The sequence below is a fragment of the Vipera ursinii genome (genome assembly GCF_947247035.1).
Source record: "Vipera ursinii genome assembly, chromosome: 9".
NCBI lineage: Eukaryota > Metazoa > Chordata > Lepidosauria > Squamata > Viperidae > Vipera > Vipera ursinii.
Genome location: NC_139523.1, coordinates 12,748,385 through 12,772,536, shown reverse-complemented (window position 1 = coordinate 12,772,536; position 24,152 = coordinate 12,748,385). Strand labels below are relative to the sequence as shown.

The 24,152-nt window shown below is 45.3% G+C and overlaps 1 protein-coding gene across 1 annotated transcript; it reads left to right on the top strand.

Annotated features, from left to right (window-relative positions):
- Positions 1–1,990: 1,990 nt before the first annotated feature.
- On the top strand, positions 1,991–23,904 carry CD164L2 (CD164 molecule like 2; the record flags this gene model as incomplete). The annotated part of the gene is made up of 5 exons (XM_083369881.1): positions 1,991–2,078; positions 10,947–11,054; positions 13,411–13,488; positions 15,116–15,205; positions 23,738–23,904. 5 exons carry the CDS (start codon positions 1,991–1,993, stop codon positions 23,902–23,904), a joined length of 531 nt encoding a protein of 176 aa, XP_083226007.1.
- Between the last annotated feature and the right edge of the window lie 248 nt (positions 23,905–24,152).

The following is a 24,152-nucleotide window of genomic DNA, read 5'->3' as shown; positions in this document are numbered from 1 at the left end:
TCTTCCCTGTCCTCATTTGTTACCTTCCCAAGGGGATGCCCTGCATACTGTATGGAAAATAGTTATCCGGGAACTGTAACTCCTGCACATCTACAGGGTGACAACCTTTGCTGGCTTTTGGTAAGACTGCTGCAAATGAACCAAAATAGGTCTATTTTTTAAAAAAATCCCTTCTTACCCCTATGGGTAGTATGTGACTTCCTCAATCTGGGGTGTTCTATCAGAGACCTGGGATAACAATTGGGAGTTTGAGGCAGGATCTGCGCAGGATCTCAGTTGTTCCTAGCACTGCACTCTTCTGGACAGATAGCTCCGATGTTGTTCCTGGGATCTGTTGGAGCCATTTTTCCCCAGGTTAGGAGTCCCAGGAGTTTTCCAACTACCACTGGGATCACTTTGGCCTTTACTTTCCACATCTTCTCTAGTTCCTCCTTCAGGCCCTAGTCCTTCTCCAGCTTCTCAGTTTCCTTCTTCCTGATGTTGCTGTCACTTGAAATCTATGTCTATCTATGTCAGACATGTCAAACACAAGGCCCGGGGGCCAGATCCGGCCCGCAAAGGGGTTTCATGTGGCCCGTGAAGCCATCCTGGAAACAGTGAGGGAACGGCCCCCGCTGCCTTGGCCCTGGCCCAGACCCTCCTTCTGCCAGAGACCCTCAGATCTGTCCCACTCCTGCCCAGGCCCCCATAGGCCCCCTTGATGCGAACGATGTAGAGCTGGCCACGCCCACCCAGTAGGCCATACGCACTCTAGCCACGCCCACCCAGTAGGCCACGCCCACCCTGGCCACACCCACCCAGCCCCCTGAGGGCAACCACAATGCTGATGCGGCCCTCAATGAAATTGAGTTTGACACCCCTGATCTATGTCTTCCGGTCCTTGTCAACTAGCACAGTGTCTGGTTGATTGGCCGGCACTTGTTTATCTGTCTGCATCTGGAAGTCCCACATTATCTTAACTCTCTTATTCTCCACAACCATCTCCCATCTGGACACGGGATGGTCCAACCCAATGTTTCCCAACCTGGGCTACTTTAAGATGTGTGGACTTCAACTCCCAGAATTCCTCCGCTAATGTGTTATGACCATAGGTCCCAGTGAAATGCTAGATCTCCGGGCTTTCTTCAGAGGGTACATTCTCAAGGGAATATCAAAGTCGAGTCTGAAAGGGATCTCATCGCCCTTCCCTTTCATGGACCACAAGACTGGACTGGAAGCAGCGGTAGGACCGTCAGAGCCAAACGTGGCTGGCAAAAGTCTTAAGATCGCTACCCCGGCTGATCCTACAGTCTAAATCAGAGGTCTTCAAACTTGGCCCTTTTATGACTTGTGGACTTTAACTCCCAGAATTCCTCAGCCAGCGTGCTTGGCTGAGAAATTCTGGGAGTTGAAGTCCACAAGTCATAAAAGGGCCAAGTTTGAAGACCCCTGGTCTAAATCAGGGGTCTTCAAACTTGGCAACTTTTAAGGCTTGTGGACTTCAACTCCCAGAATTCCTCAGCCAGCATGGCTGGCTGAGGAATTCTGGGAGTTGAAGTCCACAAGCCTTAAAAGTTGCCAAGTTTGAAGACCCCTGGTCTAAATGGACTGCCCGGTGACCCACCACGAGTCAGACCAAGCTATCTGAGAATTATGGGAGTTGTTAACCCCAACAAGTTAAAAACTCCGAACCGGACACTCAAGCCCAATTCCTGTGCGCTGAGTGCCACAAAAAAACGCCCGCCACCGGCTTCGCCCTTCTCCGAGGGGGGGGGGCAGGAACCAGGGGAGGAGCCACCTGCCCCGCCCAGCCGGCTCACCTGCCTGCCCCACCCCCTGCTTTTTTTTTCCCTTTTTTTTTTCTCCGCCCTGCGCGCATGTGCTCGCTCGCCGCCGGCGCTTTTCCCTTTCTCGAGCGCTTTTCCAGGCTAGCCTGGTTTCCAAAGTGATTGGGAGAAACCGCCGCCCGAGTGGCTGCCGCTTTTGCTTGGCCCGCCGAGAAGCCCCAGCCATGCCCGGCCCGGCCCGCTTCTGGGAGCTCCGAGCGGCGCTGCTTTGCGCCTTGCTGTGCGCCCGAGGCTTGGTCCCCAGCCAGGCAGGTGGGTGAGATCGCGGGAGTCTCTCTGGCGAGGGTCCGCTGCCCTCCGTCCCCTCCCTCCCTCCCTCCCTCCCTCCCTCGCACTTGGGACCCCGAGCCGGTTGTCGCTTCGCTGCTCTTGGTGGTGGTCGGGGGGGGGGAAAGGACGGGGCTGCAAAGTTGTGGCGACCTCTGGCCCCGAGGTGGCTTTGCAACGGGCGCAGGGAAGTAAATGTGTGTGTGTGTGTGTGTGTGTGTGTGTGTGTGTGTGTGTGTGTGTTGTGGAACAGGTGAGTGCAAGTTCCCCCTTTCCCCGAACACGCTCCGCCTTGAGCCTGTCTGCGCCCTCCCCTCCCAAATCTGGGGCCATCTAGAGGGGTTGGACTACAGCTGCCATCGTCCTGTGATCAGGAAAAGTTGTTGAAGGCTTCGGCAGAGCATGCTGTGCAAGAGGTCAACTCCCATCTTAGAGCATCAAGTTCTATCTATTTAGCCACTTCGGAGTCCCGAGAGGAAATTGCTGCCTTGTGGTAGATCCTAATCGTCACCTAATCGTCCTCCAAGATTTCCTCTCTTCCCCCCCACCTCCCCCCTCCCCGCATTATTTTTCACAAAAACCCAGCAGGTGGGGTGAGAATAAGTATAAAAGTGGTTGATCTGAAATCTCGGAATAGCTGAATTTGTACAATTGGCTCTATTAAACACCCAACACTTGTATTTCCACTACATCCTGAACTTGGTAAAGTTCAACTTTTTTCCCCCCTGACTTGGTATACATATTATGCAAAGAGAGCTTATCTGCTTATTTTGTAGTTGGGCTAAATGTGATAGGTGAACAGAGCCAATAGGCTTTATTGGTGTCTCTGGGTTTGAACCCAGTTCTCCTTAGTCAAAACCTGATGCTCATTCTCCCTGATCACCCATTCCTCTAAATTCACACAAATATGTTGAACTCTTAATTGCCTTGACATTTGGAACTCAGCTGCTCACCTGGCAATAATGCAAGGCTTTGTTAAGCCTTGAATGTAGTAGCACTTTGCAACTAGTTGTGATGTTGAAAGGACCTACATTTTGGGGAGGAAAGGGCTTGGTTCCACAGACCAGGATTCCTTTCTAGTTGTTTTTGCCCTTTGGCCAAGATAGCTGCAATCCGACTATAGTTCTGATTAATTAGAGGAAAGGTAATACTTGTAGTGAATCTCTTCTATAGATGCGAAAGCCTGTAATGAGTTCATTTCTGCGAGCCATGCATCTTGCACTTTTCCAACCTACTGACCTGAAAGTCTAAATCCACCCCAAATGCAGAGCTTTCGGTATGAACACCAAGTAGTATTGCTGCAACTGAAGAGGTCTAATATAATCATTACATATTTAGGATTTGTTCCAGATTTGTTCCAAATTCTGGGAATCCAGGGTTTGATAGCCCCTCCCAAAAAGATCAGTATGAAACGTTTGTACTACAAAATACCTGTGTGGTCCGCAAACTTATTCCCTGCCAGTGATTTTTGTAACAGGGTGTACTGCAGAAACACACCACATGAATTCTTCTCCTTCAGTTGATAGCATGCTTAATGCCAATCTGTCTTGGTGCTTGAGTTTGAGTATTTTAGGAAAGCGGTTTAGTAATGCAGATGGAGTCATAATTTCTTTTTCGCCTACTCTTTTTTTTATCCTTCAATGCTATCAGCCCATTCATTAGAACAGTCTGATGGATGCTAGCGCATGCCTGTGCTACAAACCTCTTGTTGAGCAGGGTTTTGTGTTCTATGGCTGCATGTTATGTCATTGTACAATTCATATAATTTGTGCCTTAACAGGTTGGGTGAGCTCAACTAAAGTGGGCTTTATTCAATGAACCAGTCAGCAGCTCAGGGCTGTGTAACATTTCCTTAGCTGGTGGATACAATTAACATTTTGGGGGTGGTTCACATGACCTTGCAAATAAGGCAGCAATGCAGAGTGTCACGCAGCTAGCTGGGTTCACGTATCATGATGAACTGGGGTACTGAATTGACCCCTTTGGGGGAGTTGCACAACACACCAACCTGTCAACTAATTAAATGGGCTGGGTTCCCATAACATGGGAAACATGAACAAAAAACGAGGTTGATACCAACCAAACCTAGCATGCTGGGAGTTCATTAGGTCACATGGAAAACAATAAGCCAGATGTTGGAGGCATCTGTGCAAATCTGGGTCTTTGCAAGCCTGGATCTTTTCAACTCACTATTGTCCAGGTATACATTCCAGGGCAATTGTTATCTGAGGAAGCAAATTAGTGATGCATGTCATGTAATCTGAATCCATGGAAATAGGAGAAGAAAGCAAGGATAATTTCCTCCTGAAGCTGGCCCAAGTGGTTTAGAGACAAGAATGGAAAGTGTTGTGCAGACTCTTTTAAACACCTGGTCTCTTGCGATTGGCTCTCCCCTGGGGCAGCAGCAGCAGCAGTGGGTGGATTTCATGCCGGTGTGACCTGTTTTATTCTGTCTTTTCATTAGAGTCCTGAAGTTTACCAATCAGCATTCATCACAAAATGAGGCCTTGAGGGCAGAGTCAAATGTCAACTATTATTTTATCAATTATAAAACACACACACACACACACACACGGAATACGTGCACAAGTGCATGTGGGTGACCTGCAGATCAGGGATACGGACAACTGTTTCGCAATGCAAAGCTCGGGACCTTGGCATGCGGTTTGGAAAAGAGGTGGTGCTTGCTGGACACGCTAGAAGATCTGGGGTGGACAAATATCAAAGAAGGCTGAGCTTCTACTCCAGTTATCTACGATGTTCATAAGGAGACTGGATCATATTTGCCTTTCAGCAGGGTTTCCCAATCTTGGCAACTTTAAGACACCACCATCCTGTAAGGCAGGGGTCTTCAAACTTGGCCCTTTTACGACTGGTGGACGTCAACTCCCAGAATTCGTGTGCCTGGCTGAGGAATTCTGGGAGTTGAAGTCCACCAGTCGTAAAAGGGCCAAGTTTGAAGACCCCTGCTGTAAGGCAAAAGCTTCCCAACCCTGACAACTTTAAGATTTGTGGACTTCAACTCAGCATTCCCCAGCCAGCATGTCTGGCTGAGGGATTCTGGGAGTTGAAGTCCATGCACCTTAAAGTTGCCAGAGTTGGGAAACCGTGCCTTGCAAGATAGTAAGAAGAGGTGTTTCTGTATACCTATCACAGATGTCCTGCCCTTTTTGTGTTCTGCTTTCTGTTCACCTAAAAAAAATGGACTGGAATGTGTTTCTTTGCAAATCAGGAGGGTACCCTGTAATAAGCTGGACCTGCACATTGATGGTAGCTATTCTGCAGGATTTCAGGTCAAAACCTTTCTCGGCTAAAGCTAGAAAAATGTACCATAGATGCTCCTTCACTGAGCTGCAGTTTTCCTTTAAGCTATGGTCTTCCTCTGGGACCAGAGTTGTTGGAAGTCAGGTGGCATATGCATTTGAATGAGTTGCAAAAGGCAGCTGTTCTCAGAACAACCTGAGACAATACCTTTAAACATCCACATCTGCCTTTCCCAGGTCCTTGGGCAGATAGATGGACTTGATAGATGGATAAAAATGTCAAATCCAGTCTGAACATCTGGCATACCGCAACAACAAACCATAATAATGGCAGCCCCTAGAACTTCACCCCAGGTAGGTCTACCTGGAGCTGTGCTTGCAAATAATATTGCAAGCACATTTGCTCAGGAGTAAGCCTTACTTTTGGGAAGAAGTGACACTCCTGTGTATTAGGAAGCTGATTTCGGAGGTCACTGGTCTTTCCAGATGCGGAGAAAGACTCCACAGCTCAGCAGATGGGGAAGTGGGCAGCCTTGCTTCATGTCCCTTCCTGAGAGTTGCTGACGACAGGGACAAGGGCTATTGTTAAATGTGTGAACAGGCCTCTGTTTGTGGGTTGGCTGGAACAGATGGGAGAAGATCTTGAAGCAGGCATTGTTTTTTCTCCTCTCCCCCTGTCCGATGCAGCAGCGTGCCAAGATTTGAAGGCATTGGGCAAAGTATCGAATTTCTCTGTACTTGTGACAAAAATAGCTGGGCTCTTTTAACAACATGCAGACACACACACACACACACACACCAACCTGCAAAAAAATTGGGGAACCAAGTCTTGCTTTCTTACTGGCTCTTGTTAAGTCACTCACTGCTAGTTAAAGTGCTATAACCAGAACACTGTATCCATGGCAATAGAGCCCATCAACCTTCCACTATACAAAGATAATTGGTTAACGAGAGAGAGAGAGAGAGAGAGAGAGAGAGAGAGAGAGAGAGAGAGAGAGAGAGAGAGAGAGAGAGAGAGAGAGAGAGAGAGAGAGAGAGAGAGAGCGCATGTGTGTTTGTCTCCATAAACAGAAAAAACTCCCACGCTAAGTTGGACATTTTTTCCTTATTGGCGACTGGTTGCAAGGGGCTGGATGTTACTACTGGTGGTTGCCTCCCACTCTCAGCTTGGTTCCCGAGCTGCATTCCAAGACTGGCCTTCTTTTAGGGTTGAGTACGGTAAATCTGCACGGGATTAGAGTTGCATAGCAGATACAAAATCTTTCTGCCCTCTGCAGAGTAGGAAGATCTCAAGAGGTTATGAGCTATCCAAATCGCTTAAGAGGGACTATGTCCTCGACTTACAACAGTTCCTTTAGTGGCCGTTCAAAGTTACAATGGCGCTGAAAAAAAATGACTTATGACTGTTTTTCACACTTACGACCATTGCAAATTCAGACACTTGGCAACTGACTCATATTTATGATGGTTGCAGTGCCCCAGGGTTATGTGATCCCCTTTTGCGACCTTCTGACAAGCAAACTTAGTGGGGAAATCCAAATTCACTTAACAACCATGGCAAGACATGGGGCAAAACTCACTTAACAGATGTTTCACTTAGCAACACATATTTTGGGCTCAGTTGTGGTCATAACTCGAGGACTACCTGTATAGGTAATCTTCGATTTACGACCACAGTTGGGATCAGAATTTCCATTGCTAAGCAAGGCAGTTGTTACAACCTTTCTTTTTGCCATGGTGTTAAGCAGGGGTCTTCAAACTTGGCCCTTTTATAACTTGTGGACTTCAGCTCCCAGAATTCCTCAGACAGCATGCCTGGCTGAGGAGTTTTGGGAGCTGAAGTCCACAAGTCACAAAAGGACCAAATTTGAAGACCCCTGGTGATAAGTGAATCACTACGCCATCTGACAGTGTATGGTATATGATTAAATTACTGAAGTTAATAATGGATGAGTGCTATGAGGAGGGTGTTGTTTTTTTTGCTTCATTCAAAACTCCATTTTAAACCTTTAGTACTTTTTATATGTATGTCAAATCATACCATGCTAGAATAGTTTGGCATCAGATACAAAAATATTGAGTTTGCTTAGCTTTGTCAGATTTTACTATTCCAGTTCTGGGCACCACAGTTGAAGAAGGATGCAGAGAATTAACTATAGCCGTGTTTTTCAACCTCGGCAACTTTGAGTGACTCCAGCACCCAAAATTCCCCAGCCAGCATGAATTCTGGGAGTTGAAGTCCACAGATCTTAAAGTTGCAGAGATTGGGAAGACACTGATTTTAAGTCAAAAGTCTGAGAATAATCCAAGACTTGGTTGAATGTTAGGAAAAACGTCTTAGAAGTTACAAGTTGCTCAATCGATTACTCTGAGGGATAATGGGTGCCCTTTTTTCTGCGGAAGGGTTCAAGCCAAGATTGGTAGACATTTCTCAGGGATACTTTGCTTTGCTTTATTCCTACGGAATTAAAAGATTTTTTAAAAAAGAATTTAATTAGTTTAGCTTGGGTGGCCTCATTGTTCTTGCCTGTTAGCTGAGGAGTATGGGAGTTGAAATGCAACCCATCTGGGATCTGAGTTCAGGAGACAAGGGAACAGTTTTCATGGCAGTCGGTTACTAGGTTTTGGTCCAAAGCCAGCTGTCCTCTTGATCCTGAAGTCCTGAACAGACAATGTCATCCACCATTTGTAGGTTTAATTAGTCTTAAACAAACTTCCAACTGCTATTGCCTTATCTTTGTCCCAGCAAATGGAGGTTTTTGACAGTGTTGTCATAAGCAGGCCAGCATTACGTACCAGCCAGCAAGGTTAAGACAATAACACATGCGTAAGTGATACAGGATGCCTCTCCTTTGGAGATACAACGTTCAGTATAGTATTGTAAAGGTGGTCTGGGTTTTTTTCAGCAAAATGGTGCTATTGACAAGCTCAGTTCCCAGTTACTTTGAATGTACTTTCCTTGGCAACAGTATTTATTAATTAATCATGAGATTTATCTTCTGCCTTTATGCACACACACAAACACACAATGCTCCTGCCTTCTATTTTCCCTGCAACGGTTACTTTGTGAAATGTGTTGTGTTGGGGACAGAGGAACGGCCCCAGATCACCCAGTGGCTTTCACATCTAAGGGAAGACCAGAGCACACCGTCTCCTGATTTCTAGGCCACTTTCTTCACCACTCCAAACTGGCTTTCAGCACGTAAGTGGTTTGCCATTGCCTTCGTCCAGATGGCTTTTCAACTTTGCAGTCTCGCCTACAGCTTGGGGGATTTGTTAGTGGCCTCTTGTCCAACTCCTAATTAGTTCTGACCCCCGCTTAGCATTTCGAGATCAGCTAGGTGCACCCACGTGCTTGATCCCAAGCCTTTAATTATATACAATTATCCTTGGACAATCATTCACACTGTACATGTTGTTTTTCCCCATTGTTAGGTTATCTTGTACTGTTATCGTGTTGTGAGATGGGCAGCTATGTAAATTGCAATAATAAAATTTTTTTTTTAATATTACCAGCATGAGGACTAGGTTCACTTTCTGTGGCAAAAACAACACAGAATCTTGTGGCACTTTAAATTTGAATAGTCCTTGCAGGAGCTTTTCTAGATCACCGGCCAGCCCATCCAGTGCATCGACTATAGTCAGAGAGAAGAAGAATATTTTCTACATAATAGACAGAAGCTAAACACGCACATGGGCATGTGGCAACTGCCTGCAGGCTAACAAGGCAGTAGACACGAAGAAGCCCAAGGATATAATACTGAAAGAGAAGAAAACGAGGAGATCAAAGTAGCTCTTCCTAGACACCAGCATTTCTATCATGGAATAAATGGTATATTTGGATAAAAGATTAAAGAAATGAGGGTGGCTTGGAGGTTGGTCAAAAATGAAGTGATATAGTTTTTGTTAATGAATAAGCTTTGGAGTTGGATGGTTATAAGAGACTTAATGAGTGGAATATAATTGTCAGTTTAGAAGTAGATATAATGTGAAATTTTTGAAATGGTTTTCAATTTTTTGATTTCTTCGTTTTTTTGTATATTGTAAATGTTTTTTTGTCTTTGTTGGTGTATGGCAGACATGTCAAACACAAGGCCCAGGGGCCGGATCCGGCCCGCGAAGTGGTTTCATGTGGCCCGCGAAGCCATCCTGGAAACAGTGAGGGAATGGCCCCCACTGCCTTGGCCCTGGCCCAGAGACCCTCCTTCTGCCAGAGACCCTCAGATCTGTCCCACTCCTGCCCAGGCCCCCACAGGCACCCTTGATGCGAACGATGTAGAGCTGGCCACGCCCACCCAGTAGGCCATACTCGTTCTAGCCACGCCCACCCAGTAGGCCATGCCCACCCTGGCCACACCCACCCGGCCCCCTGAGGGCAACCACAATGCTGATGTGGCCCTCAATGAAATTCAGTTTGACATCCCTGGTGTATGGTGTGTTTTTAACACAAAATGTAAATAAAGATTCATTTATTAAAAAAAAGTAGCTCTTCCTAAAAGTGACAGAAACGCAGTCTTGGCTTACGGCTTACACATCACGCTAATGTTCGTTGGGGTTTGTTCCTTTTAGAAATCATCATTGGCCAGATTCACACGATACATAGTGTGGCTTTCAAACGCAGAAGAAGCATAAACTGGATTCTTGCATAAAAATAACAAAAATAAACAAAAGCAAACAAAATGAGACGAGTTTGGGCTCAACTCAGCGTGTGCGCCCAACCGCAATCATTCTCACAATGTTTGGAAGAGTTGCTTGCCTGGGTTTTCTTGGTTTGACCAGTTAAATTCTCTAAAGTTTAACAGAGTGTGTCACGGTCTCTTCACGGCGAACACAAAATGTGTTTGGTGCTCCCAGTCCCTTTTCTGCTGGTGATGGGAGTCCAGGATGAAGACCTCAGCACCTTGGCAGTATAGGACCTGCAACGCGTTTTGATCTGAGTTCATGTTGAACCTCTAATGTTAAGGATACATTAAAAAAAAGGACAGTTCTGAAAGTAGCATGGCAACTACTGCATGCTCAGGTAGTCCTTGACTTATGACCTCAAGTGGGTTCAGAATTTCCATTGCGAAGCAAAGTGATTGTTAAGTGAGTTGCCCCTGATTTTATGACTTTTTGCCACAGTTCTTAAGCAAGTCACTGTCATTGTTAAGGGAATTCTGCGGTCATTAAGCAAATCCAGCTTCCTCCATTATTTTGCTTCCTGGAAGCTGGCTGGGAAGGTCACCCAGGATGATTTCATGACCCTTGGATGCTGCAACCATCATCAATGCATGCCAGTTCACCACGCACTCAAATTTTGTTCACGTGGTTGTGGGGATACGATAACGGTCCCTGAGTACAAAGGTTGGTCATGAATAGCTTTTAGCAGAGCTGTTGCAACTTCAAACAGTTGCTAAACGAATGGTTGTAAGTTGAGGACTACCTGTTGAATCCAAATTAAATATCTGAAAATTTGGAGGTGGGAGGCAAAAGGCAAAGGGCAATTTTTGACACTTCCTGGTCGTTGAATAACCCTAGAACTTAACAATTTTCTGTCACTTCAACCAACCCTTTAGGATCCAAATCTATAGACTGTTTTTTTTTAAAACAGGGGAATGTAAAGATCTGGAGTCATGTAAGCAGTGCGTTGAAGGTTCTCCTTCCCAGAATATTACAAACTGCATTTGGAAATACTGTCAGGAGTCTCACGAGAAGCCAGGTAAGTCAGTAAAAAAATGATGGTCAAATATTTGGATTGCGTACTTCATTTTACCATTACTACCACTTTATCATTATTGCATAAATACTCGGGCTGCACAGGGCAATTTTACAGCTTCCTGCTGCTCTTCAATACCAACCCTGCGACAACATACATATAACATTGTTAAGTTTTGTGCAGCAGCACCCAAAATTACATCAGAAAATGACCTGTGCCATAAATTAGTTTTAATAGCTATTTAGACCCTTATTATAGTGTGTAATTGTCTTATCAGCACAGGCTTGAATTTTTGGTCAAAGTTTACTGGCACTTTATCTAAATTGAAATGCTGCCCAGAACGGTCAGGGTCCAGGTCACTGATGTCCAGAACACCGATGGATGTTGTCCACTACCTTTTTGTAAGGACCTTATTTTTTGCAAAGATGAGCTACCAACTGGCAGACTGCAACTTCTAGCAGATTGGCCTTGATGGCCAATGGTGGCAGATGCTGAAAGCTTTAATCGTCCACAAGAGCCACGTTAAGGCCAGCGCTTTGAAAATCCTTCTATTTTATGGGAACATCTAAGCCATCTCAAGATCTGGATGTCTTTTGATTTGCACCTGACTTGTTGCCCTGGCTACAGTTCCAGGAAGGGAAGGATAGCCAGGAGCTATAAAGGAACAATCTTTGCTGTCTGTTGATTTTTGAAATCTGGTGCCTGTTGCTAGTGAGAATTGCTGGCCAGTATGGATTAGAAACTGTGAGACTTTGCCTCAAGAAGCAGGAAGAATTATGTTAGTTCACAGAATACAATAATTGCAGCTCAAGGATCAGCTGTGGGATCCTTGTTGCTCTCTGAGCTTGCTTGTTTTCTTGCAGACATTATAAAACTAGGTAACATCATCAGTGCTGTGATAGTGTTACCTAGTCTGGTAATGAATACAGTAGTTTACAAGAAAACAACCACGCTCAGAGAGTGACAAGGATTCCATAGGATAGCTTATTTTCTTATCCACCTTCGGGCCCACCTGGACCTCTTTTAACACTCAATAAGCCAAGCGAAAGATAGGCAAGCTATCCAGGATGAGGATAAGTAAGCTACTACTGTTGTTTCTTTTAGGCAATTTTTAAGAATGGGTTTAAATGCTTTGGGTCTGTGAAGATTCTCAACCATCCAGGTCAAGACTGTCCCAAAGGTGCTTTTCAAAAGGCAACTGGAGTTTCTTGGTTTTATATGCTTTGTGGATGAAAACAAGGTTGTTTAGAAAATTGCAGGAATAAATCCGTGAAGTTGCAGGGAGCACAGAGGAGAGTTTTACTCTTCTGCCCTAAGTTGAGTCTGATATGGCTGTTACTCACCCAGGAGGAATGGGATAACTTGCCATAGGCCAGGATAATTCAGTGCGACAATTTTTAAATATATATATTTTATTAATTTTTTAAAACATAACCATCATTAATATTTGGTAAACAGTGTGTTGTCTGGGTTTATATTTACAAACAATCACAATTAATTTCTATAGTTCCATACTCCACATAACAGCTTTCCTTGATTTTCTCTTCTTCCAATAATATTAAATTAGTATGTTTCTTAGTAATTTTAGTAAATAGCAATTGAATGTAGACATTTTTTCCAGTATTTCTACAAATAACCACCACATCAATATAAATCTTCTTTTCTAATTAATTATCTTAACCACCTTGTCATATATCCTGTTTTCAAAGTTCTCATTCAAATTTGTTTTGCCCGCAATGTTCAAAGAACATTTTTTCCGAGTTAATTACACTTAATTACAATGCAGCAAATATTATCCACCACTGTTTCTTCAACATTATTTCCATTGACAAAAATGGAAGGAATGTAGAAGAAGCAGTGGTGGATAACATTTATTGTGTTGAGTTATCCCATGTGGATTGTCCCACAGCGAGTGGTCCCGTAGCGAGATAGCTGTGGTGAGTTGGCTGTGGCAAGTTGTCCTAGACCAGGGGTAGGCAACCTTGGCTCTTTTATGACTCGTGGACTTCAACTCCCAGAATTCCTGAGCCAGCTGGCTCAGGAATTCTGGGAGTTGAAGTCCACGAGTCATAAAAGAGCCAAGTTTGCCTACCCCTGTCCTAGACCCCTCACCAGGTGCTCCCAAGCAGAAGATGGAGACTTAACCCCTTCCCTCCACAGTTCCTTTCCAACTGTATTTGGAGGCATTCTGTGGATGAGGGGTGATGGTCCTGCAAACCACAATTAAAACGTGCCATAGCTTATTGTCACAAACAAACCCAGCCAGCCTGGTTCGGTATTGCCATATATGGAAGAAGAAGAAGTAAAAGCTGTTGCTTGTTATTTTCCTCTGTTTCCATATGACTTCCTTCATTTCTAGGTACGGGGAGATGCGTGAAGAATGGAGAAGCACTGAAGGAGAAATGTTCATTTTTCAACACTACTGTCAGCTGTGAAGGTAATCCTTGGGCGAGGATTTGTTAGGAGGCCTTGCAAAGGCTACCATCTGTATTATAAGTTTACTGTTTTGTGGAGACCAGACAATAAGCAATATCCAGAGTACAAATTTGTGGACTAAAAGACTGGGCCTAATTAGGGCTCATATTAAGCCCACCCCCACAAAATCAGGGTAGGTCTTTTTGGGGGGGGTATTTTTGGGGAAACACGGTAGCATATGGAACAGAGACACTCACCTTTGCCTTTCTTTCTGATAGTAGTTTGATGTCTGGAGATTTCGCCCCTTTGCTTTCATCCTCCTGTTTTATTGAAGGAGTGTAATGGAATCAAATGATAAAAACAGCTCTGCTGGATCAGGCAGGGAGTCCCAACACTTTGTTTCACGTAGCGGTCTAAGAGTGTTTACTTCATTGTTCAACTTATATGGCTGCCTACTTGTCACAGAGGCCCCTGACTGGGAGATAATCCTAAATCTTCCAGCCTTCGGATAATTTACCCCATCCCTTTTAAAATCATCCAAGTGAATGACCATTACTACATCGTACGGGGAAAAATTTCACAAGCTAGGTGTGCTCCACGAAGAAGTTTAAGTTTATTGAATTTATATACCGTCCTTTTCCCGTAGGACTCTGGGCGGTTTACAAAGTATTTAAAAACGTTAATACAATACAAAAGTTAAAAACAGTTAAAATAATTAAATTTAATCCCTGAAAAAATATAAAACCCCATTTAAAAACTCTCAGCCTGGGCTGGAAAGCTCAAAGAGCCAGGTCTTCAGGTCCCGGCGGAATGAACGAAGGTCGGGGGCAGTCCTCAGCTCCACGGGCAGCTGGTTCCAAAGGGCAGGCATACCCACTGAGAAGGCCCTCCCCCTGGGTGTTATCCGCCGGCATTCTTTTACCGCCGGCACCTTGAGAAGACCCTCCATGTGGGAGCGCATGGGACGAAGGGAACTTGATGCCGGCACCAGGTGTTCCCTCAGATATCCCGGACCCAAGCCATTTAAGGCTTTATTAGGTCATCATCAGCACCTTGAATCTCACCCGGAGGGCAACCGGAAGCCAATGCAGCTCGTGGAGCAGAGGTGTTACATGGGAGTATCGGGAAACCCCCATCACAACTCGCGCAGCAGCATTCTGCACCAGCTGAAGAAGTGTTTCCTTCTTTTCTTAATTCTCCCTGAGTCGGTTTCATTGGGGTGGTTCCTTGTCCTTGACTTGGGAGACAGGGTGAAAAACGTCTGCCCGTCTACTTTCTCTATGATAGGCATGGCCTCCTAAATCTCAGTTGTGTTCTCCAGGCAAAAGCCCCCCAAACTTTCTTATAAAAAAATGGATCTTTGAGCTCTCTAATCATCTCTTTTCTTCTGTACTCTTTCCATCTCTGTCGTACAATTTACAAAGGTTCTGGTATCTACACACCAGAACTGGAGAAGCTTCCTGGATGAGAAGCGAAAGGTTTTCAAGGGAAAAACCAAGAAAGTCCAATTGCCTTTTGAAAAGCACCTTTGGAATACCAGAGCTGTATTTTCATTGGCAACAGTTTTTTTTTAATTTTGAAGGTCTCTAACCCTTTTTTTTTTCTTGCTATACAGTGGAGGTTTTTTTTAAATTGATCTTTTTTTATAGGACTAAAGCTAACAACCACAGTGCATCCCTACCCAACGACAAAGGAGCCTCCGCAACCATCTTCCAAGCAGCCCAAGATTCCCACACTTGGTAAGTCATTTGTGTAAGTTTGCCTTCATTGGAAGAGGAAGGGCTGGGTTGCAGCTATTCACTTAAAAAATGTCAAGCGACTTCTGAGCTCTTGCAGATGCTCCTGATCAGGATATTTCTGGCAAGCGCTTACATTTTCAACTGTTCTTCCTTGCTCCTCCTTCCAAGCAGGTTGTGTGGCAGTGGTATAGCAAATAAACGTGTCCCAATTGCAGAAAAAGGCTTGAGGGTAGGGATGCTCTGATATCCCTTCATTCATTCACTTAGGACAGGGGTAGGCAACCTTGGCTCTTTTATGACTCGTGGACTTCAACTCCCAGAATTCCTGAGCCAGCATGGCTCAGCTTGGAAACCTCTCCCTTTCCCCTCAGCACGGCTGGCTCAGGAATTCTGGGAGTTGAAGTCCACGAGTCATAAAAGAGCCAAGGTTGCCTACCCCTGACTTAGGAGCCCCAGAGACACTAACAGAACCAGCACTCAGAGGTCCTTTAAGCTGACAATGATCTGGGAATGAGCATCCATCATTACCACAACCGAAAACTTGCTGGTCTCTCATCTGCTTGTGTGTGTGTGGACCAAGATATACCCAAGAATGGCCTTTTACAAGTAGTCCTGGACTTACAACCACAACCAAGCCCAACTTTGCCTCATTTTACCATCTTTTTTGCCACGGATGTTAAGTGAATCACTGCAGTTATTAAGTTAGTAACACGGTTGTTAAGTGAATTTGGCTTCCCCATTGACTTTGCTTGTCAGAAGGTGAATCACGTGATCCTGGAATATTGCATAGGTACGTACCAGTGCCAGTGCCAGTGCCAAGTGTCTGAATTTTGACCACGGGGATGCTGAAATGATTGTAAGTGTGACAAATGTCACGTCTCTTTTTTGCGGTGGTGTTGTAGCTTCGAACAGTCACTGAATGAACTCTGGTAAGTCAAGACTACCTGTATTGAGTCAAACTAAGAATCCACCTAATTCAATATTAACTACCCCACCATTCCTTCACCTGGTGTCTTCCTTGTGAGTTGAAGGTCTTGGACATTTAACTCTCCTAATCTGGGGGCACAGAATGGGGAAAGGGAGTAGTTCCTTCCTCAGTAGAGATTTATTTGCCTTCTCAATTCACTAACGAATGCATACAGAGACATGGGAGACTAGTGGAAAATGTAGGCGAAGACATTTGGAAGCATGCAAATTGGGGAGATGCTGTACATGGTAGGTTATAAAGGCATGCAAAATGTTCCTGCTAAATGTTTTCATCATCTCTGCCTTTCAAACCGGGCAGCAAAAGACGCTGCCTTGATGATGCTCATAGAGTGCAGCTGAAGCTCTGTGGGAATTGGGAAAATTGGTGAGCACAAGTCTTGACCTAAGACTGCGCCTTCCAGACGTACTAAATTACCACTTTCATCTTTTCTAGTGAGTAGGTCCAGTGGATTTATTGAAAGGGGGTAGAATTCTGGAAAGGCCGCTCCAAGACTTTTGAAAGAGAGAAAATTGGAGAAAGTCTATTTTTAGGGTTTTGCATTAACGAGGGATGTTCAAGGGATTCCATCTTTGCAAATTCAGAGACGAGCTTGGCTTGACCTCTTGGGCCGCTAACGTATAAATTGGATTCTAGTTATCCGCTGGATTTCACATTTCTCTTAAGGATGGAACAGAGTTTTCAACTCAGCCGATTAACAAGCATTTAAAAACACATGAGAAAAATGCTGAATTTGGAAATGTCAGCTTTAAGGTGAAACACATTGAAAGGTACATACTTAAAGTCAGCAGTTCCTGTGGGTGGAAAAATATGAAATAAAATGAAGCAAATATATAACTCATTTGGATCAGATGTTGAATGAATCTTCCACCACCTCTATTAAAATGTATTTTGCTGTGGTTTAGAGATCATGGCAACCAACATTATTAGATTAACAGTTGGAAGAGTCTGTAAAGGATATCAGATTCATCTGCCCCACTTTAAGACATGTGGACTTCAACTCCCAGAATTCCCCAACCAGCATGCTCAGGGAAAGACTGTGTCCATGTAATAATATGTGGGAATAACTGGGCAAAGAGATGCTGTCAAGGGAACTGTTAGATAAGAGGTAGCGTAGCCCACCGCTGCATGCTGGGCAAAGCAAGAGGCTCAAGAAAGACCTTCCCTAGGATTGTAAAGGGGACAATGTACTTGCAAATACATTTAGTCTTGAAAGACTTGCAATGTTTTGTTAAGGAAGCTTTTCAATAAAGTAGAATTAGCTTATTGGCTGTACTTCCTGTCTGGTCTATTTGGGAAGGCTGACAGTCCACTCTTTATATTATACATACAACAATGTGAAATCACAACTGCCAATTCTTTAGCTGATATTGGCCTTCATATGTATTGAGTTCTTCCCAAAAATATGTTTTTGTTGTTAGCTGCGAAGACGTGTCCAACCCATCGCGACCCTATGGACAAAGTTCCTCCAGGCCTTCCTGTCCTCTACCATCTTCTGGAGTCCATTTAAGCTCACGCCTGCTACTTCAGTGACTCCATCCAGCCACCTCATTCTCTGTCATCGTCCCGTTCTTCTATTCCCAAAAATATAGGACATTTTAATGTACCAGTGTAGTATATGTGTGGATCCCAGCAGTGTAGCCTTGTGTAATTGACAGATGGAAATTTTCTCAATGAGCAGATTTTGCACATCCAAGGGTTTTGGGGGGGTATAGCTCTCAGTGTGCTGATAGCCCCAGGGGCCACTTCAGCCAATGTTTATTATTGTTGTGATGATATTTATATACTGCCTGACTCTCTGCAACTCTAGATGCTTCCTAACATTTCTAACTTTAGTTAAAATCTGGATGTGAGAGTGAATTGGGAGCAGAGAAGCCCCCAGCCTGTTCCCTTGTTTTACAAACGTTGGCTTGGAGGATTATCTCGGAGCGCCTTTGAAAACACGTAGGCTTGTAATGGCGTCAAGTCTGCAAGGCTCCAACTGCCTTTCACTTACCCACTGCAGGTGGAAATTAAGAGACTTAATAAAAGATCCCTTCCCCTCTTGGAGGGGCTTGGAAAGCTCTAACCAGACCTGCCCTGCTTGGGTAGCAAAGCTTAAGAAGGCAGGCCAGAGGAAATGGCTCTTTAATAAAGAAGCGAGCAGGAGATGAATGGGTGCATAGGAGCAGTGGTGGGTGCGCGCTGGGAGGATGAATCTTCCTGCCGAAATGAAGCACAGGCAGCAAGGAGCTTTGGGCTAATTAAAGTGAGAAACTCTATCCCAGAACCTTCTGAATTATTGATCTGCCAGAGGCTCCCTATAGGCCACTGTGTGCGCATTTATCTCGCGGCATATGAAGCAGCTTTGGTGGGGTTTCCATGCCAGCCTCTCTGGCATGTCCTAATTGCCTCCCTTCTTCCTCAGCATTTCCTGTTGGAAGCCTTCATTCACACCCAGGCGTTTTTCCCCGCAGCAATCGTTTTGCTGCATCTCCCGTGTAGGATGGACCTCTTTCTGGAAAAGGCTAGTTTCTGTTAACTGTGTGTTGGAGTTGCAGCTGCTTCAAGTTGACTAATAGGGGGTGGGTGGCCAGAAAGGCGGCCAGGGTGAGTGGGGGGAAGCTTGCAAGGAAAACATCCGATTTGGCCAGAAATTCCACTATGGGCTCCTTCAGCATCATCTAATCTCTTCCACCACCAGGAAACTAGAATTGCTGCTTAAAAGAGCTGGTTGCCCCCCTCCCCACCCCCGGCTTGTTAACTCTGCCAGCAAGGGATTCTTTGCTGAAAACAGATAATGGCGCCAGCAGCAGAGGCAGTATTGTGAGCGCCTGCCTGCCAAATAAGAATGATGTATTCTACACTCTTGGTGCATGTGGCAGTTTATGAAGTTTAACGAGCAAAACAAACCAAGCTCTCAAAGCCCCAATGAGCTTACTGCTCTGAATCTTAACCGCTGGAAGAGCTGGAGGAAAAAAGTCGAGAGGCTGGGGATGAGCGAGCCTGTGTTTGCCTCCCTTCCATATGGGCCTAATTTAACTTATCCTGGACAGGGAAGGGGGAAGGAAGGAGAACAATGGGATTGAAGGGAAGCTTGAAGGCCGCTCATGCAAGCTTTCTTTAATCTGCGGCTTGGGTATTGAACTGCCAACTGCAGTATGCTGGGTGGAAGGTTCCCTTCTCAACCTATTTGGAAAGCACCCGATGAAGAAGGATGAATGGTCCAACCCCACCCCGCTCCTGGCCATGTTGCATCTGACACCACAGTAGTATCCCTGACCAGTAGGCCTCCAGAGCTAATGAGTTCCATTCTCATGCTGACCTCTGAAGCACTTGTTCCACTGTCCGTTAGGAAGCTTCCCTTGAAGTTTCACCCAAATCAGCTTCCCAACGACCTCATTATTTGGCACCCTCTCCTCGAAGCAAAACAGACACCTCTATTCCGTCTTCTGCATGTCAGAACATCACAGTGTTGAAAACATGTTTGCTTGTTTTTCTCTTCCCCAAGTTTGTCTTCTCTTCACTTAACAAACTCAAGCCCTTCCACTGTAGTGCAGGCTTTGATGTCCCCAGTTAAGTTAACCTCTTCTTCTAAGCCCAGCGGCCTTCAAACCTGGCAACTTTAAGACTTGTAGACTCCTTAGCATAGGGGTGTCAAATTCACCACATTGTGTGATGTGTTGCGAGGTATCGTGACTTTTTCCCCATTGCCAGAGTTTGGGTGGGCATGGTTTCGGCATGACGCATCCGGCCCATAGGCCGGCAGTTTGACACCCCTACCTTAGCATGACTGGCTGAAGAATTCTGGGAGTTTTTTTTTTAAATTCCATTTATATCCCGCCCTTCTCCGAAGACTCAGGGCGGCTTACAAGCTTAGCAGTAGCCTTCATTCTATGTATATGCCTGCTTATTAGGGCTTTCACACCCCTCCCAAGTGGCATTATTACAAAGTCAGCTTAATTGCCCCCAACAATCTGGGTCCTCATTTTACCTACCTCGGAAGGATGGAAGGCTGAGTCAACCTTGAGTTGAAGTCCACAAGTCTTAAAAGTTGCCAAGTTTGGAAGCCCCTGTTTTAAGCATATTCCAGTTTGTCAGAATATTTCTTATGTAATGGGGGGGGAGGGGAGAGATTACTATAATACAGGTAGTCCTTGACTTACAATCATTCATTTAGTGACCATTCAAGATTCCAACAGCAGTGAAAAGAGTGACTTACAATTGGTCCTTGCACTTACAACCATTGCAGTGTCTTCACAGTCACATAATCAAAATTTTGACGCTTGGCAACTGGCATGTATCTCTGATGGTTGCACTGCTCCATGAGTGGGTCCCATGATCACCATTTGAGACTTTCCTAGCTGGCTTCCAATGAGCAAAGTCAATGGGGAAGGCCAAATTCACTTAGCAACCATATGCTTTACTTAACAGCCAAGTTGATTTGTTTAACAATTGCAGCAAAAAAGGGTTGTAAATTGGACATGATTCACTTCACAACCGCCTTGCATAGCAACAGATGTTTTGGTCCCAATTGTGGTCCTAAGTCAAGGACTACCTGTGTTCTGATAAAGGAAACATTTTAAATCAGGGGTCTTCAAACTTGGCAACTTTAAGACTTGTGGACTTCAACTCCCAGAATTCCTCAGCCAGACTGGCTGAGGAATTCTGGGAGTTGAAGTCCACAAGTCTTAAAGTTGTCAAGTTTGAAGACCCCTGATTTAAATGAACCACCACAGGGAAAGGAGCAGGCACAGATGCCCTTGTAGTAATATGTTTGCAGCTCAGAGGCAGTTTGAAAGGATCAGGGTAGTAATCTTAGAAATCAATAAATACCTGCCTGCTTTCATGGGTGCAGCTGGGGATAGCAAGTAATAGCCAAATCACTCTTCTGTTCAGGTGTTTTTATTATTCACTTGGGTGGGCCAGATAGATCAATCAGAAGGCCTCATGCAGGTGGCTGGCTTGAAGAAATTTGATTTATGAGATAAGTTAACCACTGTCACACTCTGAATTTAGAGGCCTTTGCTTGGCAGTCAAAGGAAATCTTCCCTTGGAGAACAGTTTTGTTCTGGACTCACACATTCCGCAGAACAAGGTGGCAGAATCCTCAGATGATGCCGTAGACTCCCCTTTGTTTCGCACGAGGTGTTGTTTTGTTACTTTGGTTGTGTAACTGTTCGGAATAAAACTACAGGTAGTCCTCGACTTACAGCAGATCACTCAGCGAGCAAAGTTACAACGGCATTGAAAAAAGTGACTTCTGACCGTTTTTCACACTTGTGGCATCCCCATAGTCACACGATCAAAATTCAGACACTTGGCAACTGACTCAGATTTATGACGGGGTCACGTGATCACTTTTTGCAGACTTTGGACAAGCAAAGTCAATGGGGAATCCAGATTCACTTGCCATTGCATGAACAAATGCAGTGCTTCACTTAGCAACTGGGGCAACAGAAGTCGTAAAAACATTTAGCAAATGTTTCCCTTAGCAACATAAAGCTTGGGCTCAACTGTGGCCGTAACTCGAGGACTACCTGTACTCCAGGGCTTGCTGCTGATTCAGAAGACCTCCCTCCCACCAAGGACACAAAATAGGAACCTTGGGATGACATTTCATAGGACCCTAACATCATGATAAGAGGGGAGAGAGTAAAACACAGAAGCTGCCCACAAAGCTCTGAGGGCTGCTATTGTTTCAAGGGAAAAGCTCAGTTTTGCTGTAATTGTCTATTCCCTGCAACGGAGGTGGCAGTAAATCAGCCCAGCTGCTGGGCACATAATGAGAACAACAGGTGCAGCTTTTCATTGGAAACAACAAAAAGAAATCCCGTGTGCAAACGCCCTGAGAGATATTGGAGGCACATACTGTATAATGAAAGGTTGATATGCAGGCACATCACTATTGAGTATCCAGCCCCCGAATCTGTTTAGGGATCCTCTGGCCCAACTTCTGTTAATCCGTCCTCGGGAACCCATGTCAGCCATCCTGTTTATTGTCATTCTTTTTCACTTTGGGGCGAAATGCGCCTGGGAGAAGAAGGGTAGATCTATTTTGAAATCCTCCAAGGAAATGAGGGGAAGGAAGGGGAGGGGAGAAGAGGGGAGGGGAGGGGAGGGGGCCTTGCTACAAATATACAAGGGAATATTTGTAGCTCAGGATTGGACTGTGGGGTCCTTGGTGCTCTCTAAGCGTGGTTGTTTTCCTGCAGACATTTCATTACCCAGCTAAGGGACATCATCAGTGCAGGATTGGGTGCGTTAAGAGTGTATGCAGTTTGAAAGGTATATGTTGATGGGTCTTGGATCCTACCCAAGCTGAGATCTAGCAGCTCCTAAGCATCTAACAGGGCTAACATAGACTTTTGTAGGAAGGAGGATTTTCCCTCTTGCTTTGAGGCTGGATGCCTTCCCAACACTTCCATGTTCATCTTCTTTCAAAGGGACAGATGTGGAATCGATTTGCTAGAAGATATGAAATGCAGTGCTCTAGAGCCACTGCCGCTTCACAGTGCTGAACAGCCCTCTCTAAGCGGTTTACAGAGTCAGCAATTTGCCCCCAACAACCTGGGTCCTCATTTTGTCGACCTCAGAAAGATGGAAGGCTGAGTCAACCTTGAGCCGGTGAGACTTGAATTGACAAACTGCAGGCAGCCAGCAGTCAGCAGAAGTGTAGCCTGCAGAACTGCACTCTACTGCACCATCACGACTAGAACCAGGAGACTGTCAGCTCTAGTCCTGCCTTAGGCAGAAGGATAAATGGGCCAAGTCATTTTTTTACAGACATAGGAAAGAGGCAAGGGTAAACCACTTTTGAAAAACCTTGCCGAGAAGACCGCAGAGACTTAGTCCGGGGGTCAACAATGACTTGAAGGCTCCAAAAAGAAGCAAACAGACATCCTCCACAACCTGCTGTATAAACATATTTCTCTTTACCAGGGTTTAGCTTGCTGCGATGTCCAGTTCAGATGTGGGGTTAAGCGGCAAAAACATCCCCAAACAATGAAGTCCATAGGGTAACCTTCTCATAGGGCAGGGGTAGGCAACCTTGGCTCTTTTATGACTCGTGGACTTCAACTCCCAGAATTCCTGAGCCAGCTGGCTCAGGAATTCTGGGAGTTGAAGTCCACAAGTCATAAAAGAGCCAAGGTTGCCTACCCCTGTCTTAGACCCCTCACCAGGTTCTCCTCCCAAGCAGAAGATGGAGACTTAACCCCTTCCCTCCACAGTTCCTTTCCCTTTCCCCTCAGCATGGCTGGCTCAGGAATTCTGGGAGTTGAAGTCCACAAGTCAAAAAAGAGCCAAGGTTGCCTACCCCTGCCATAGGGTAACCTTGCCTTACCAGGGGGTTGGACTAGATGACCTCCAAGGCCACTTCTATCATCATCATCATCAACATCATCATCATCATCATCATCATCATTATTTTCTCCTGTCCTTGAAAGAAGGAGGATATTTCATCTTCCATTTTCTCTACTCAGCATCTGCAATAAAGTTTGAAGAAACTCCAAGATGACCTCTCTTGCTTTGTTCCCTCTCAATCCCTTGACTTGGTTGCCCTCTAGGTTCGACCACCGGCCCACCCAAAACTCTCGCACCCGAGTTCTACCCGCCTGGCTTCGACTCTGCCAGCTTCATTGGAGGCATCGTCCTGGTGCTCAGCATCCAAGCCGTCGCCTTCTTTGTGCTGAAGTTCCTCCGGTCAAAGGACAACAGCTATCAGACACTGTAAGTTTCCTCTGGGCCGCTGGGGGTGCCAAGGTAGTGCAGATAGGAAATGCTAGGCTCTTCAGCTAACCAGGTTTCAGAAGGTGGGATGTCAGGCTTTGAGGGTGAAGGCTCGTTCTCCGAGCTCGTGGGTTGGTTTCTGAACGTTTCGTTACCAGGCTAGGTGACATCTTCAGCGGCATTTAGGGGATGTCTGTGTCAGTGCCCTTCCGGTTATAAGGGCTTCGGGTGTGGTTGCTCCAGTAAGGGTCT